This window comes from Cervus canadensis, chromosome 5 (assembly GCF_019320065.1).
Source record: "Cervus canadensis isolate Bull #8, Minnesota chromosome 5, ASM1932006v1, whole genome shotgun sequence".
In the NCBI taxonomy this organism is placed as follows: Eukaryota; Metazoa; Chordata; class Mammalia; order Artiodactyla; family Cervidae; genus Cervus; species Cervus canadensis.
In genome coordinates, this window is record NC_057390.1 from 534,172 (window position 1) to 551,563 (window position 17,392).

Consider the following 17,392-nt stretch of genomic DNA (forward strand, 5'->3'; position numbering starts at 1 on the left):
GGTCAGTTTTTTTTTAACATCAATTGTTGGGAACACTATTCTTTCTCTTTTGCACTTTTTCAGAAATCAGTTGACATATTTGTAGGTCTGTCTCTGGACTTTTTATTCTAGCCCATTGGTCTGTGTTGTGGTCCACACACTCTTGATTACTGTAGCTTTATAATCAGTCTTAAAATTGCTTAGTATAACTCTTCCTTCCATTACTTTTATTTTTTTAAATTATTTTAGCTCTTTTAATTCCTTTGCTTTTCCTTTAAATTTTATAATCGGCTTGTCTATAGCTACAAAAAAATCCTACTTGGATTTTTTTTAATGAAATAATTTTTATTTAAAAAATTAACTCACATTATTATACACAGTTAATCCAAGATCAGAGCTGATTCAGATAGAATCAAAGGGTGTCAGTAAAGGTAAGTTCCTTCACAATAACGTCCCTTGGTCCCCTTATACTGGAGCAGCCTGCCTAGAGGTCTTCTGTGGACCTTTCTTGAGATGGGGCTTTCCTAGACTTATAGGAGAACCAGATCTTTTGTCTCCTGTCTCAGATATCACTGGACTAGATAAATGTCCTTGCTCCCCACCTGTCTTCTCCTTTATTCTATTTTCTGCTTCCTTCATGTTGAGAAAGGTTTCAGTACCCCCTATGGCTCTGAAATAGACATGCAGAATGGTGATTCTGCTTTTTTTAAAAAAACACTGATAAAATATACATAGCATAGTATTATTTTAATTGTTTCTAAGTGTACGATTCAGTGGCCATCAGTCCATTCACAATATATTAAGAGCAGCTCAATACTTTTTCATTCCTTGCTGCTTATGTGGAAACATTTAGGTGAATTCACCAAATACTTCGGTTCTGTACAACTCCGCTAAAATGGGGTAGACTCAGTGTTATAGCTACCCAAGAGGGGGCCAGAGATACTTGAATAAGCCAAAGGTGTTCCGTGTCCAACTTACACTAGTCAACTTACAAATATTCATGTTATATCACATTTTTCTTAGATACGATGTCAACTGCTTTCAGGAATCTATCATTTGTAGTGTTTGTATTGGTTTATAGTTAGGACTTGAAGACTCTCCAGCATTGTGCTGAAATTTTAATATGATCATGCTGCCACTTCCTTTCCAAAAAAAAAAACTGCAGGTGCAGATCTTAGTGGTAACAGCAGATATTCAAAGGAGAACTTTGAAGGCTGAAATGGAGAAGGGCCTAGAGGAGTAGAGAGTTAGGGTTCACCTCACCCCAAGCAAGTCAGGGTGCTAGTGGTAAAGAGCCCACCTGCCAATGCAGGAGACACGAGAGACCCGGGTTCAGTCCCTGGGTCGGGAAGACCCCCTGGAGGAGGAAATGGCAGCCCACCCAGTGTTCTTGCCTGGAGAATCCCATGGACAGAGGAGTCTGGTGGGCTACAGCCCACAGGGTCGCAAAGAGTCAGACACGACTGAAGCGACTGAGCATCCACTCAACACAAATGACCCAAATGTCGATCAGTCTGTAAGTAGATAAGCAGAGGTTGGTACATATGTCTAATGGAATACCCCTCAGCATTGAAAAGAAAGAAACTGCTGATACACAGAGTAATGTGGATGAATCTCACAGAAGTGCGAAGTTAATGAAATAGGACACAGACGACAACATGTTCTGTGACTCCATTTGCATGATACTGAAGAAGATGCAAAATACAGGACGAGAAAAAAGATGCGTTATTTATTCGCAGTGATTCCCAAGGGCACTTTCTGGTGTGATGCAAGCATTCTGTGTCCTGAAATGTGGTTATATGATTGTATAACGTTTGTCAAAACACAGAGCTCTATATCTAAAATGGGCTAGTTTTCCTGTCTGTGCTTATGCCTCAAGAGTTTAAAAAATAATGTTAAATTTCTCCTTATGCAGAGTATTGCACTCTACATACTTGGTGACGAAAGCTCTCTTTCTGATGAATCCTCACAGTATTTATCCAGAATAAGTATAGGTAAGTCAGTCAAACATTAGGCTTCCCCAGACAAATTTTTATAGATGTCGGTATCAGAGTTGAAATAAAAAAATTAAAACTTTTCTAAGTGTACTTCAGGTGCTGTGTCTTGCTTCATTTTAGAGGTGACAAAATCGCATAGTTCTAGTCTTGAGTCCACAACAACTTTCAGAGACCAAGATTACTTAAAATCTGACAAACTACATTTTCAATATGTCTGAAAAGGGCTCTTTTAGCCCCAGGGAAATGATTATACTTTCCAGCCTGCCAGAGTACTGCTTATTTTATTGTTTTCTAGGAGTTGTTTATCTGTAATCTCTCTTTCCAAGTGTCTTCTATATGTTGCATGCTTTCTTTACCAGGATAACTATCAAAATAAAGTTTTGTTCTGTTTTAGCCCCCCAGAAGCCACAAGCAGAACAAGAGGAGAGCAGGTGACTTTTATTCAGCTTGTACTTTTACACTGTTTCATGACTTCATGTTTAATAACCTCATGTTTGTTCTCTTGCAGGTTTAGTTTCAGGCATTCTACATCAGTTTCTAGCCTAGGTGAGAGATTAGTTGTCTGGATGACTAATGTAGGTAAGGTCATCTTTGTTATCTTTCATGTGTCTTTGAAATCCTTTCCTTGGACTGCTCCTTCCTAACCAGGCCCTGTATCCTCAGAGCTCGCTAGAGCTGGGAGGCTTGAGAAGGCAGGGCCTCTCTACAGAAGGATCCCACGGGGTTGAGATGATGGCCCCCTGAGCCACCCTTTCTTTGCCTTACAGTCTCACAGCTTCCCTCTACTAATATCTGGGGTCCCAGCCTTTTCTCCTTTGGTGGGTGGAAAATCTTTGTCCTTCCTCTGAGACAGTAGAGGCTGTGTCTTTGTAGAGTGGCCCCAGAATGGGGAATGCGAGTCACTACACATTCAGATTTGAAGCTGTTAAAATACTCAGATATCAGAAATGATTATTTCTGGCAAAATCTAAAAGTAATGGGAATATATCTTAGAGTATGCTTTTGAATGATACAGGCCAGGGATTTTATGCTCCAAGAGGCTGATTCACCTGGGACAAGGGAAAGGAAGGCAAAGAGTTTATTCTCTCTTCCTAAAGATTGTGCCTTCTGGTTTTAAGCTGAGTAAGCTACCAAAACTTTGTATAAAAATGAACTAAAATGTTTTAAAAATATTAACACTATGAAAACATAAAAAATGAGGATGTTATAAAATAGTATGTTAGAAAGTAGTGCTTTAATGAATGTTTAATGAAACAAGAGGTTTCTGAATTCTTATTTAGAGAATATTCTAAATGACTTGAGTTTTTCACTCTTCTTTTTTGTTATGCTTCCTTGAAAATTCCAATAATTGTCATGTAGTATTACCAATAAGATACTTATGCTGAAAAATATTGGATGAGTTCTATTCATTTGTATATTACATAGTATTTAGTGTAAGTGTCATTCTCAAATAAGGTAACATTTTTACCTCTGTAATTAACCAATTTTCTATGTTAATAAATATGTAAAATATAAAATTTAGAAAATCATTTCAGAAAAAATTAACCTGAGGCTGTGAAAAATTTTTAAATGAAATATGGTATACATACAAGAGAGTATATGAAATGTGTTTAGAGAATAGTAAAATGAACATTGATGTCCTGGTCACCCACTATTAGAAATACAGCATTGTCAGTGTAGTAGAAAGCCCTGTGGATCTAGTCCTTTATATCCTTCTGTCACACACCTTACTGCTACAGGTAACCATTGATGCAACACCCATCCTCAATTTTGTGTTACCGTCTGTCATTTTTTTTTTTTATCACCTTCGTATATTACTTAGTGTTGTATGTTTTTTAACTTTATGTGACTCAGGGTAGATATAAGTATGTTTTTTACTACCTTATTTTCCTCAATATTATTTACAGATTCATCCATGTTGACTCACGTAGCAGAAAGTCATTCATTCATTTTCACTGCTATGTAATCACAACTTACTTATCTATTCTGTTGATGATGGAAACTGGACTCTTTCCTCCCTTACCATTTTTTGCATAATGAACGGTTGCTAATGAATATTTTAATGCTTATGTCCTTGTTCCACATGCACAAGTTTCTGTGTAGCTACTGACGGACTGTAGGGGCGAACCTGACTATACACGCTGTGTTTTCCAAGGTGGTTGGACCCGTGTGCACCACCATCCTCTGGAAGAGAATTACTGTTGCTCTATGTAGTTCCCAACACTTGGTGTTGATTGCCTCTAGTATATGTCTGTCAAATGAGTATGAATTTTCATTTCCTAGTGGTTTTAATTTGCATCTCCCTGATCACTCATTGGACAGAGCATCTTTTCGTATGTTTATTGACCATTTGTGTTTCCTCTTAGGGAATTGTCTTTTTGTCCTTTGATTTTCCTATTGGATTGTTTGTGCTTTTTTCTTAAAGATTTTAGGAATTTTTCCCCCCCCTAAAGAAAATTGATGTCAGGATGCTGGTCTGGTAGCAGAATGAATACAATTGGTTTCTTGCTATTTGTTAGGGTAGAGTTTACTAACTTCATTCGGAGGATTGGGATAGTGGTTAAGTCTGACCCAAGAATTTTCTCTCTTCCTTCTGTCACAAGGTTTCACTTTAAGAGACTTGGAAACGCTTCCCTTTGGAATAGCTCTTCCCATCCGAGATGCAATTTATCACTGTCGGGAGCAGCCTGCTTCAGACTGGCCGGAAGCTGTCTGCCTCTTGATTGGACGTCAGGATCTTTCCAAGCAGGCCTGCGAAGGAAACTTGCCCAAAGGAAAATCGGTGAGTATCACCATAGAAAGTCCATGTTCAGTTTTAGCCTCAGTAGAATTAGAGTAGAGCTGTCCTCCGTTTTCCTTTAAGAATTTTTGCAAGTGTATGTGTCAGGTTATCTTTTATATTATCTGCTAGATAGATATGCCTTAAAATAGGATAAATTTTATTCATTGTAAATTGAACATGGAAATAGATTTTGTGAATGCTCTGTCTTACCTTTCTTTGCCTTAAGTCAGGACAAGTGTTGAGTCAACAGACAGCTGCCATGACTGATTCCCTGCTTGTGCCACGTTAGTAATTAACCGCTGCTGCTGTTTGTTTAGCTGGCAGCCCCGTGGACGGTAGCCTGCCAGGCTCCTCTGTCCATGGGATTCTCCAGGCAAGAATACTGGAGTGGGTTGCCATTTCCTATTCCAGGGGTTTGTCCCGACCCAGTGATTGAATCTGCATCTCATGCATTGGCTGGCAGATTCTTTACCACTGAACTGCCAGGGAAGCCCACATCTATCTTTTAATCTGCACTTAAGTAAGAAGTTTTAGGTGAATTAGTGTTTGTCTTATTTTAAACAGAAAACCAAAATTTTTTGGTTAATAATATGATTATCTTTCCCTCAACCAAGAATAAGTCATTAGCATTTAGACCTCTTTTGTTACTATGAATGAGACCATCATTAGCCTTAAAGCCAAATGATACTGATAATCATTCATCTGTATTTATATGTCCTTTTAAGTAATTCTGGCTAAATTCAGTTTGTTCAGTTACTTGAGGTTACATTTTGTAACTTGTCTCAAATTTAATTTATCAGCTATTTGGGTCTAAATTTTATTGCTGACTGACCAATTGGAATATAGTTTCTTGTAAAGTTAGATATACCGTATAAATAATAATAAATTTTTAGCAACTAAAGTCAGACTGATTTTTAGTCATATCTTCCAGTAATCTTTTTTCTGGTTAATGTTGCTTTCACATTAAATGTTGCAAGATTTTAGCCTTTCATCTAGGAGTTAATCTTTTGTGAAAGGAGTAGAAAACTGTGAGAAAACAAGTTTTCTGCTATTTCTTCTGTTTTGAAGTCTGATTGAATCATTTGGCCTGGGAAGGTAAAGCACATACTAAGCTTATGAGGACAGAATGATAAGCGGCAATTAACTCTCCTCACTTGTTTTGCTGCGTTTAATTCCTTTCCTTTTTTTTTTTTTCTTTCCTTTTAAGATACATACTTGGAACATACTTAGAACAAAAAATGAAAAGTGAAAACCAACCATGATCCATTCTGTTTAAAGCACAGAAGTGAGAAAGTATTAGTCTGACTTCCTCCAGCCCTTGGTTGATACCTTCCCCAGTTGTTTTCTTCTGCTTCTACTAATTAAAGACAGTATTTAAATTGGTGTTGGTTCTTTAGTAACATTGTGTGGAGTTAATCTTCTGTTGCCAGTAATTTGTTTCCTCTTCAGAATATTTAGAATATAGTTAGATTTTTATAATTTATTTAGAATATTCCTTTCTGTGGGATCAGACTCCTGACTGTTATTCTAAGTTGAAAACTTTCCCCTTGGCTGGGTGAAGAATGTTTCCAAGTAGGCAATACAATTAAAAAAAGATTTCTAGGTAGGAGTCCTGTATGACCTGGGAACCTAAGTCAGGCTTGCTTTGGCATATACGTTTTGTTTGCATTGATGTAGGCTTGGCACCTCATCCTGTGCATCCTTATGTTCAACAAACGCGTGTTGGCTGGTTTTTAAGTTAGTATTACAACCAAGTCTGTTACTCAGGTGCTCTCATCAGATGTTCCTTCAGGAACAGAAACAGAGGAGGAGGATGATGGCATGAATGACATGAATCAGGAGGTGATGTCGTTAATATGGAGTGAAGACTTACGGGTACAGGACGTGCGAAGGCTTCTCCAGAGTGCACATCCGGTCCGCGTCAATGTGGTGCAGTACCCAGAGCTCAGTGACCACGAGTTCATTGAGGAAAAAGAGAACAGGTAAAGGCAAACATCAACGCCGGAATTTAAGTAAGAAATTACTGATTGTTCAGCTGGAAGAAGAGGCGTGACTGGAGCATTCATTCACACCTCACAGGGCTGCTCAGGGGTCAAGCGGGTCGTTTCTACACAGTGCTTAGAGCACCGCCGGGTACACGGTGGAGGTCAGCGCCGTCAGTCATTTTTGTTATCCGAGCTCATTGATTTTGTGATGCTGACCTTTTTTTTCAGCCTTTTCACATTTCTGAAATCAGATTATCTGTCAGTCTGTGGGTGTTATGGTTTAGTTGGCAGTGCTTTTTCTTTCTTAGTACCTCATGAAATAGTGATGCATCTTAAAATCAATTGCATCTTAAACGGAAGGGGTACACGGGTTTTGTTTTCATTATAATTTTGTGGTTTATGTATTCTGTTTCTGCTAAAAATGTTATGGGATGTAGCATTCTGGCTTAATTCTAAATTTCCCTGATTACAAATTACTGTGGGGCAGTTGTTCTTAAAGAGTCATCTTAGGACAGTGAAGTGTTCCTCCCCAGTGAATGAGAAAAGCAGGTATATGTATGTACAATAAGGGAGAGAGTATGCTTGTCAATAGCTTTGTCTGCAGAGAGAGTTTTAGCTTCTTGTTAGCCTCAGAAAGGATATTTCTGTGTCTTCAGATATAGCTTTTAGTATTTCCTGGTTGTAAATGCTCCTACTTCCACAATTTCTGTTTGATGCCACTTATTTTAACATAGAAGCCAGTTAAAAAGTAGTGGATTAGTTTCAAAGTATAGCCTGGAAAAGGAAATGGCAACCCACTCCAGTATTCTTGCCTGGAAAATCCCATGGGCAAAAGAGCCTGGCAGGGCTTCAATCCCAAAAGAGTGAGATACGGTTTAGTGATTAAACAAAAACAGCCTGTAGAAGCCATTTTAACCTTGAACATAGTTGACATATAGTGCTATTAGTTCCATAAATCCTAGCCTTCGAGTAGATGAAATGACTTCAGTGTTTTCTGGAGACACCATGAAATCCACTCACCTCCAAAACAAAGACTTCTTTTTTTTCCTCCTGTGTGCAGACCATGGAGTGTGTTCACAGAAAGGGTGAGAGGAGGCTCCCAGCTAAACTGGTAATAGCACAGTGAGGAGACGCAACAAATACTGCGTTTTCCTCCGGGATGGCTAGCATTATTTAAAGTAGAATTTTAGGTTTTTCTTATTGAATACTTAGGGAGAGTTGGCTTGGTTTGTAGAATAGCTGGTTTTACTTCAAAGTGAATATGAAACAGAAGAAGGACTTTGTCTCCTCCTCAGAGTCCCCAGTGGGAGTGCATGCATACTGAGTTGCTCAGTCGTGTCCAACTGTTGGCAGCCCTGTGGATTATAAGCCCGCCAGGCTCTTCTGTCCACGGGGTTCTCCAGGCAGGAATACTAGAGTGGGTTGCCATTTCCTCCTCCAGGGGATCTTCCCGACCCAGGGATTGAACCTGCCTCTCCTTCATTGGCAGGAGGATTCTTTCTCTGCTAAGCCATAGAGGAAGCCCTCTAATGGGAGTCAGAGTATGAAAAAGAATAACCATATTTAGATGATTCACCCACATCTTTGTATGGATTTACTTTGATGTAGCTTCATCTTTCACAGCACTGCTGCTTTTAAAATACTCACTACAGATTACATTCCAGTTTTTTTGTTTGTTTAATTTTTTTTTTTTCACATGATGGCTTTAATTTTAATTCTAGATTGCTCCAGTTGTGTCAGCGAACTATGGCTCTTCCAGTAGGACGAGGAATGTTTACCTTGTTTTCATACCATCCTGTTCCAACAGAACCATTGCCTATTCCTAAGCTGAATTTAACTGGTATGTTAAATTCTGGGTCAGTGAGAAAGGAAAATGATTAATTGTATGTTTAGTGGGGTTCTTTTTGAATTATCAATATTGTGTCTTATGCATGTCATTTTAGAAATTTTACTTGCTGTTTCATTATTAATCTCTCTGCCCTTTTTGAGAAAGTAAAAGTGTCTCTCATGAACTTGTCACCAATGTGGTACTCTCACAGACCAGCATTTGAGTTAGCTCTTAGGTACAGAAAGCAAATGGTGAATGCAAATATATTTTCTTTTATGCTGTGTCTTTGTATGTGTGTGTATGTGTGTATATAGACTATTACAAATAAGACACTGTGCATCCAATTAAAATTTACATAACTTTCAGAACATGTTTCAAACCTCTAGCGAACTGTATAACTTTGTGCAGTGTTTAGAATATTTATTTTAAATATTCATCCATGACTTCAGCTATCATAGAACATTAAAAATATACAGAGAATTCAGTATATACAAGTACACAGTATAGATTAGAATCAAAACACTCAAGAAAAGAAATTCATAGAGAGCCTAGCATTATGAACAGTTTATGTGCTCTTCAGTAAGTTGACCATATATTTAAATTTAGTGAATATTCTTTTCTGATTCACAGGGTAACTCAAGTCTATAAAATGATGTTTTTTATGTAGGTATCTTTGAATGCAATTTGGAATTTTTACTAATAGCATATAATTAGATTGCTATATAGAGAGAGAGACATATATACATAAGAGGTAGAGGTAGAGCAAATTTATAAAGGTCTTTGTCTTTTCAAAAATACCATGTTTTCTTAACGTCTAGAGAGAAAGAGAAAAATACGATGGTACATTTGAAATTAATATCATTGTTATCAGTTACACATTGGAATTATTATTCATGTAGCCCCAGATATTATGGGGCTAAGGGTTTTGAATGCAGCAAAGTGATCTCTGTTCTCAGAAATCAGTGTAACAATTTTGATTTTCTGAATTTTCACTCTCTGCATTTTACATTTTGTCTGACTAGGGCGGGCCCCTCCTCGGAACACGACAGTGGACTTGAACAGTGGGAATATCGATGTGCCTCCCAACATGACCAGCTGGGCCAGCTTCCACAATGGCGTGGCTGCGGGCCTGAAGATAGCTCCTGCCTCTCAGATCGATTCAGCCTGGATTGTCTACAATAAGCCCAAACATGCCGAGCTAGCCAACGAGTATGCTGGCTTTCTCATGGCCCTGGGCCTTAACGGGCACCTCACCAAGCTGGCCACTCTCAATATCCACGACTACCTGACCAAAGTGAGAACTCGCGCTGCGGCCCCTGGCCCCGCTCCTCCCCAGGGCTGTGGCCGGAGCTCTGCAGGGTCCTGTTTGCTCTTCTTCAGTCACGCCCCTCTGAGTGCATTCTTCCCATAGCAGGCAGTGAGACCCTTCTAAAGCGTAAACTGGAACAGATCACTTTGCTGCTCAAACTGTTTAGTGACCTTCCATTGCTCTTAGTGTGCCTTCTAGGAACCTCTGTGATCCTACTCACTTCTCCAACCTACTTTGTGCATTTCTTTCCTTTGCTCTTCACACTCCACCGTAGAGCTTGACTGTTTTAGCTCCTCTGCAAACCAGACTCTTTCTCATGGCCTAAAACGAGTGGTTTTTATTATATTCACATTGTTGTTGTGTATCTATCACTACTGTTAATTTTAGAACATCTTCGTCATCCCATGAAGGAATCCCCCTACCTAGTAGCAGTCAACTGTTCCCCTCTCCCTCCAGCCTGACAAACTGCTCATCTGCTTGTTGTCTCTGTGGATTTACCAATATGGACCTTTCATATAAATGAAACCAAACAGTAGGTGGTCTTCTATGGCAGGCTTCTTTTGTTTACTGTAATGCTGTCAATGTTTGTCCATGCTATATTAATACCATGCATTAGCTCATCATTCCTTTTTATTGCTGAGTTGATAATCACTGTATGGATAGACTCTATTTTTCCATTCATTGGTTGATGGATATTTGAGTTTGTTCTACTTTTTGACTGTTACGTGTAATACTACTATGAACATTTTGTGTGGATGAATGTTTTCATTTTTCTTCTGTATATTTCTAGGAGTAGAATTGCTGAGTCATTTGGTAATTCTTTTTAACTTTTTTAAGAATTACCAAACTGTTTTCCAGGGTAGCTGCGTCATTTTATAATCCCACAAGCAATATGTAAGGGTTCCAATTTCTCTCCATTCTTGTCAACACTTGTTATTATCCGTCATTTTAATTTTAGTCACCCCAGTAGGTGTGAAGTTATATTTCATTGTGGTTTTGGTTTGCATTTATTTCCCTGATGGCTAATGATATTGAACATTTTTATATGTGCTCATTGGTCATTTATATGTTGTCTTTTGAGAAATGTCTATTCAAATCCTTTGCTTAGTTTTAATTGGTTGAGTTATAAGAGTTCCTTATGTGTACCAGACCATTAACAGGTACATGATTTGCAAAAATTTTCTCCCATTGTGTTGTCTCTTGGGTTGTCTTTTCACTTTCTGGTAGTGTCTTTGAAGCACGAAAGTTTTTAACTTGATGAAATCCAGTTCATCTAGGCTTCCCAGGCAGGCACACTGGTGCCTGCCAGTGTAGGAGATGCAAAAGATGTGAGTTTGATCCCTGGATCGGGAAGATCCCCTGGAGGAGGAAATGGCAACCCACTCTAGTATTCCTGCCTGCAGAATCCCACGGCCAGAGGAGCCTGGCGGGCTACAGTCTGTAGGGTCAGAAAGAGTCGGATATGTCTTAGCTACTAAACAGTGGCAACAACGACTCATCTACTTCTTCTTTGGTTGCTGTGCATTTGGTGTCTTATCTAATCAGTTATTGCTTAACCCAAGGTAACTTGGGTTTATACTTGTTATGCAGATTTGCACTTGTGTTTTTTAAGAGTTTTTTACTTTTAGTTACATCTTGAAGTTAATTTTTATATTTAATGTAAGGAAAGAAGTCCAATTTCATTCTTTTGCAAGTGGCTCTACAGTTGTCACAGCACCTTTTTATGAAAAAACTCTTCCCATTGAAATGTCTTGACATGCTTGTCATCAGCCGAGCATCATTATTTTTCAATCATCTCGGCATTATCTGCATGTATTCCCTCACCTGACATCATTTTCTCTTACTTTCTAAATCTCAGTGACACCCCTCCCCCAACTTTTGCCACTTTTCCTGGCTAACTTGTACTCATTCTATTGTAAGTTTACTTTTTGGAGATGTCTAATGATACCCTGGTTCCTCTTAATCTAAATTAGGCTCTATTAGAAATAGACTCACAGACATAGAGAACAGACTTGTGGTTGCCAAGGGGGAAAGGGGGAAGGAGAGAGGTGGATGGGGAGTTTGCGGTCAGTAGATGCAAACTGTTACATTTAGAAGATAAACAACACGGTCCTACTGTATAGCTCAGGGAACTATATCCAGTCTTCTGACGTGAGCCATAATGGAAAAGAATATAAAAAAAGAATGTACACATGTGTATAACTGAGTCACTTTGCGGTACAGCAGAGATTAGGCACAACACTGAATCAACTGTACTTCAATTAAAATAAATTAGGGTCTGTTAAAATATTCATGTAATCTTTATCTTTTTCATTCAGTGAGTTTTTAATAATATATATTTGTTAGCTTAACACATTTTCTCCCCCAGGGGCACTAACTTCATGAGAGCAGGGACCATTTCTATTTACTTTGCTTATGTATTCTTGGAGCCTCTCACTGTGCCTGTCACATAAAAGTACTTAATAAAAGTACTGGAAGGAAGTATTTTGCGAAAGTTGCATATTTGTTCTGGTAGTGACTTAAGTCACTCTTTTCTTCTCTGTCTTAGGGTCATGAGATGACAAGTATTGGACTGCTTCTTGGTGTGGCTGCTGCTAAACTAGGCACCATGGATATGTCAGTTACCCGGCTTCTTAGCATCCACATTCCTGCTCTCCTGCCCCCAACGTCCACGGAGCTTGATGTTCCTCACAATGTCCAGGTGGCTGCAGTGGTTGGCATCGGCCTTGTGTATCAAGGGACAGCTCACAGGCACACCGCAGAGGTCCTGTTGGCTGAAATAGGTATGACTTTAATAGTGCTAATGGTCTTGTAAGTGTTTATTTCCCATTCCACAGGAGCCGAAGTAAAATGATAGTAAGATTATAAAAAGGAAGGAAAAAATAGTACCTTTTGTAAGCATAGAATGAGCTGTACTAATAAAAAATTATAGATAATGTTTTCCAAGGCTTACGTTACTCTGCAGGTTATTAGTCTGCATGCTCACTGTTTGCCAGCCCATTATTGAGCTCCCGTGGCCCCATTTAATGAGGTGGCCTGTGGTCTTTATTTTTTGGAAGGGGGTTGTGCCATGCGGCTTGAGGGATCTCAGTTCCCTGATTAGGGATTGAACCCAGGACCCCAGTAGTGGAAGCACAAAGGCCTAACCTCTGGACCTCCCTGGAATTCCCGCCTATGGTCTTAATCACATGTGAGCATGCTGTTTATCCTGCTCTGTCTTTGCCAGGCATTGTCCAGCAATGGTCTGCACTTAAATTCAAAGTTGATTTGATCCCTGAAAACACAGTGTTTATTCTCTTGGACAACAGCACTTCTAACAGGATGGGAGTGATTGACGCTCCTTTTCTCCTTTATGTACTAGTGTGTATGTCAGTGATGAAACTTAGTTTTTGTGTTTTCAGCTGAGTCTCCAATTTTTGGAAATGTGTCTTGGATGTTGTCATCTTTTTCTCACAAATGGAGATGCTCTTAGCATTATTAGTGCATTCAGTAATTTAGATATGTACTTACATGTATCGTTCTGCCCTGTTCAGGATCTTTCTATATGTATTTCAGGATAGCCACAAAATTGGCCCGGGCCTATTGGCTTCAGGCTCTAGATCTATGGGTCTGATGCTCAGACTCTGCTCCAAATGACTTTTTCTGGGATCCAGACTGGAGGGTGTGCTGCTTTTATGGTGATGACAGAAGGGCAAGTGGGAGAACCAAATAATTGAGGCATGTTTTGCACCTTTGCTTATGTTATGCCAGCCAGGCTCCTAGGTCAAAACCAGTCACGAGTGTTCATGTACACTGGGAGACTCTATCAGTAGAGTGGATGTTTATATAGGAGCACTGTAGGGCAGGAACGAATTGGGATCAACAATGTAGTCTACTATCAGTTTAGTTCAGTTGCTCAGTTGTGTCCGACTCTTTGCGACCCCGTGGACTGCAGCACGCCAGGCCTCCCTGTCCATCACCAACTCCCGGAGTTTCCTCAAACTCATGTCCATTGAGTGAGTGATGCCATTCAACCATCTCATCCTCTGTCGTCCCCTTCTCCTCCCACCTTCAATCTTTCCCAGCCTCAGGGTCTTTGCAGATGAGTCAGTTCTTCACATCAGATGACCAAAGTATTGGAGCCTCAGCTTCAGCATCAGTCCTTCCATTGAATATTCAGGACTGATCTCCTTTAGGATGGACTGGTTGGATCTCCTCGCAGTCCAAGGGACTCTCAAGAGTCTTCTCCAACACCACAGTTCAAAAGCATCAATTCTTCGGCGCTCAGCTTTCTTCACAGTCCAGCGCTCACATCCATACATGACTACTGGAAAAACCATAGCTTTGAATAGATGGAGCTTTGTTGGCAAAGTAATTTTTCTGCTTTTTAATATGCTGTCTAGGTTGGTCATAACTTTTCTTCCAAGGAACAAGCGTCTTTTAATTTCATGGCAGCAGTCACCATCTGCAGTGATTTTGGAGCCCAAAAAAAGTCTGTCATGGTTTCCACTGTTTCCCCATCTATTTGCCATGAAGTGATGGGACCAGATGCCATGATCTTAGTTTTCTGAATGTTGAGTTTTAAGCCAACTTTTTCATTCTCCTCTTTCATTTTCATCAAGAGGCTCTTTAGTTCTTCTTCACTTCTTGCCATAAGAGTGGTGTCATCTGCATATCTGAAGGTTATTGATATTTCTCCTGGCAATCTTGATTCCAGCTTGTGCTTCATCCAGCCCAGCGTTTCTTATGATGTACTCTCCATAGAAGTTAAATAAGCAGGGTGACAGTATACAGCCTTGACGTACTCCTTTTCCTATTGGGAACCAGTCTGTTGTTCCATGTCCGGTTCTAAATCTGTTGCTTCCTGACCTGCATACAGATTTCTCAGGAGGCAGGTCAGGTGGTCTGGTGCTCCCATCTCTTTCAGAATTTTTCACAGTTTATTGTGATTCACACAGTCAAAGGCTTTGGCATAGTCAATAAACCAGAAGTAGATGTTTTTCTAGAACTCTCTTGCTTTTTCGATGATCCAGCAGATGTTGGCAGTTTGATCTCTGGTTCCTCTGCCTTTTGTAAATCCAGCTTGAACATCTGGAAGTTCACGGTTCATGTACTGTTGAAGCCTGGCTTGGAGAATTTTGAGCATTACTTTGATAGTGTGTGAGATGAGTGCAATTGTGTGGTAGTTTGAGCATTCTTTGGCATTGCCTTTCTTTGAGATTGGAATGAAAACTGACCTTTTCCAGTCCTGTGGCTACTGCTGAGTTTTCCAAATTTGCTGGCACTTCAGTGCATCATTCAACTGGAATTCCATCACCTCCATTAGCTTTGTTCATAGTGATGCTTCTAAGACCCACCTGACTTCACATTCCAGGATGTCTGGCTCTAGGTGAGTGATCACACCATCGTGATAATCTGGGTTGTGAAGATCTTTTTTGTATAGTTCTTCTGTGTATTCTTGCCACCTCTTCTTGATATCTTCTGCTTCTGTTAGGTCCATACCATTTCTGTCCTTTATTGTACCCATCTTTGCATGAAATATTCCCTTGGTATCTTAATTTTCTTGAAGAGATCTTTAGTCTTTCCCTTTCTGTTGTTTTCCTCTATTTCTACTATAGTGGTGAAATAAATTATTCACAAAACAATATTTCCTGTTACCAAAATATGTAATAGCTTAAGTGATTGGTCTGAGAAATAGTCAGAAGATCCTCAGGACTGGCTTTAAAAAGTTATTCATCTATGGGGTAGTGTAACGTTCTTTGGCTGTATCATGATGATATCTAATGCTAATATCACACATATCTTACAGCCTTAGCTCTTTCATATTGTGTTTAGAAGATTGTATATTACCTGTGAAAGATTCATGTGGATGCTCTTTGTATACTTAGAATATACCGTTTTTGTACTGCCCTTTTCATATATTATTGTCATAAATGGCTTTTAAAATTAATTTTATATTGTGTAATAGCTCATTGAGTTGGTGTTCTGTAAGCTGCCCAATCATTTTCTTATTTTCAGGAGTTTTAGGTGGTTTTTAATTCTTTGCTGTTAAGCAGGAAACATTTGACTGATTGCATGTATATAATTGTTTTGTTCTCTGAAAAAATTTTTTCTAGGGATGAAATTCTAGGAATGTAAACTTTTTTTTGGATATAATATATATAACATAATACATTTTGCTGCATTTTAAAGGGGGTGGAGTTAGAATTAAAGGGTACTTTTTAAAAGTATGAATTTTACATCCAGTCAGACTTTTGGCATCAGTACAGAAAAATTCTATCATAGTAGAGCTTAGTATTATATAGATTCATACTGAGTGTCTGGATCTGGAAGTTGGTGATGGACCCGGAAGTCTGGTGTGCTGCAGTCCATGGGGTTGCAAAGAGTTGGACATGACAGAGCGACTGGACTGAACTGCATGGCTAAGAATTAAAATTCTGAAAAACTTGAAGTGTCCTTCCTGTTCATTATCAGTATTTGAACATGTGTTTACCACATCTAATGAATGAATTTGAAAATAGTAAAACAAGAACAAAAGGAAAAGGGAAAGAAATTATAAATTGAAGCTTTTTTGAGCATCCCTCCCCGTTAAAACTTCTTCCTACTTTTTGGTAATTTTTTTTAGTTTTATTATAAAGCCCAAGGTTTTGCAGTATTTTAAAGTCATTGCTTTCAAATTGGCAAATGAGAAGAACCGTGTTTGGGTTTTATTTTGTAGTAAACCAACAGTTGTGGACACCGTTTGTGAGGACGTCAGATCTTTCTCAGTGGGATTGTATTGAATTCATAGCTCTTCGGCAACTTACTGGCAAGTTAGCTCTGAAGCTTTCACGACGTAGGCTCTGAAGAGACCAGCCTGACCGTGTTGCTTTCTGTTTTGCAGGCCGGCCGCCTGGTCCAGAGATGGAGTACTGCACCGACAGAGAGTCGTACTCCTTAGCTGCTGGCCTGGCCCTGGGCATGGTTTGCCTGGGGGTGAGCAGAGTTCCTGCCTTCAGATGCTGCAGTGACAGCATCTGCTTGTCAAGACAGCGCCCTTGACTCATTGCTCTGAATGCTGCTCTGCCCTACTGTGCCTTAGCTGACCCTGATTCTGCGCTCTTTTCTTCTTTCGGGATATTTTTCAAAGTGTCAGATTTGGGAATGGAGAGAAATTGTAGTGAAGAGTAGGGCTTTCAGGTTTCTTGACCCCAGCTTAGATGTAAGTGTTTACGAATGAGCCCTAGGAATGAAATTTCTCAGAAAGATTTCAAGACATAAGATGAAGAAGTGACAGCCCTCTCAGGCAGAAACCAGTGAAAACATGAGTCTGGTGGGAAGCCTCAAGAGTCTGTAGAAGTTACTAGAGATAAACCAGAGTTGTCTTTTGGCACCCTGATATCCCAGAAGGTCACCCCGCTAGCAGCTGTTTTGTTAGAGAATGCAGTATCACTCTGACCCATCTTTGACCCCATTCAGGAGACACAGTATAGAATTACCAGAAACATTTCATTAAATGACTATGTCAGCTGAAATGTGGGTTCTTTGATTAAC

The 17,392-nt window shown here is 39.4% G+C and overlaps 1 protein-coding gene across 5 annotated transcripts in view; it reads left to right on the forward strand.

The window, feature by feature from the left end:
* Nucleotides 1–17,392, forward strand: part of ANAPC1 (anaphase promoting complex subunit 1) — a 98,837-nt gene that overhangs the window by 39,897 nt on the left and 41,548 nt on the right. For all 5 annotated transcript variants that reach the window (XR_006269326.1, XM_043467714.1, XM_043467713.1 and 2 more), the window contains exons 22-30: nucleotides 1,895–1,973; nucleotides 2,371–2,407; nucleotides 2,485–2,555; nucleotides 4,580–4,758; nucleotides 6,526–6,740; nucleotides 8,465–8,583; nucleotides 9,594–9,865; nucleotides 12,429–12,663; nucleotides 16,743–16,834. Coding sequence is in view for 4 of the 5 variants with exons in the window: in XM_043467714.1 (XP_043323649.1) it covers nucleotides 1,895–1,973; nucleotides 2,371–2,407; nucleotides 2,485–2,555; nucleotides 4,580–4,758; nucleotides 6,526–6,740; nucleotides 8,465–8,583; nucleotides 9,594–9,865; nucleotides 12,429–12,663; nucleotides 16,743–16,834 (1,299 nt within the window). In the remaining variant the exon portion in view is untranslated. The remainder of the gene's footprint in view (nucleotides 1–1,894; nucleotides 1,974–2,370; nucleotides 2,408–2,484; nucleotides 2,556–4,579; nucleotides 4,759–6,525; nucleotides 6,741–8,464; nucleotides 8,584–9,593; nucleotides 9,866–12,428; nucleotides 12,664–16,742; nucleotides 16,835–17,392) is intronic.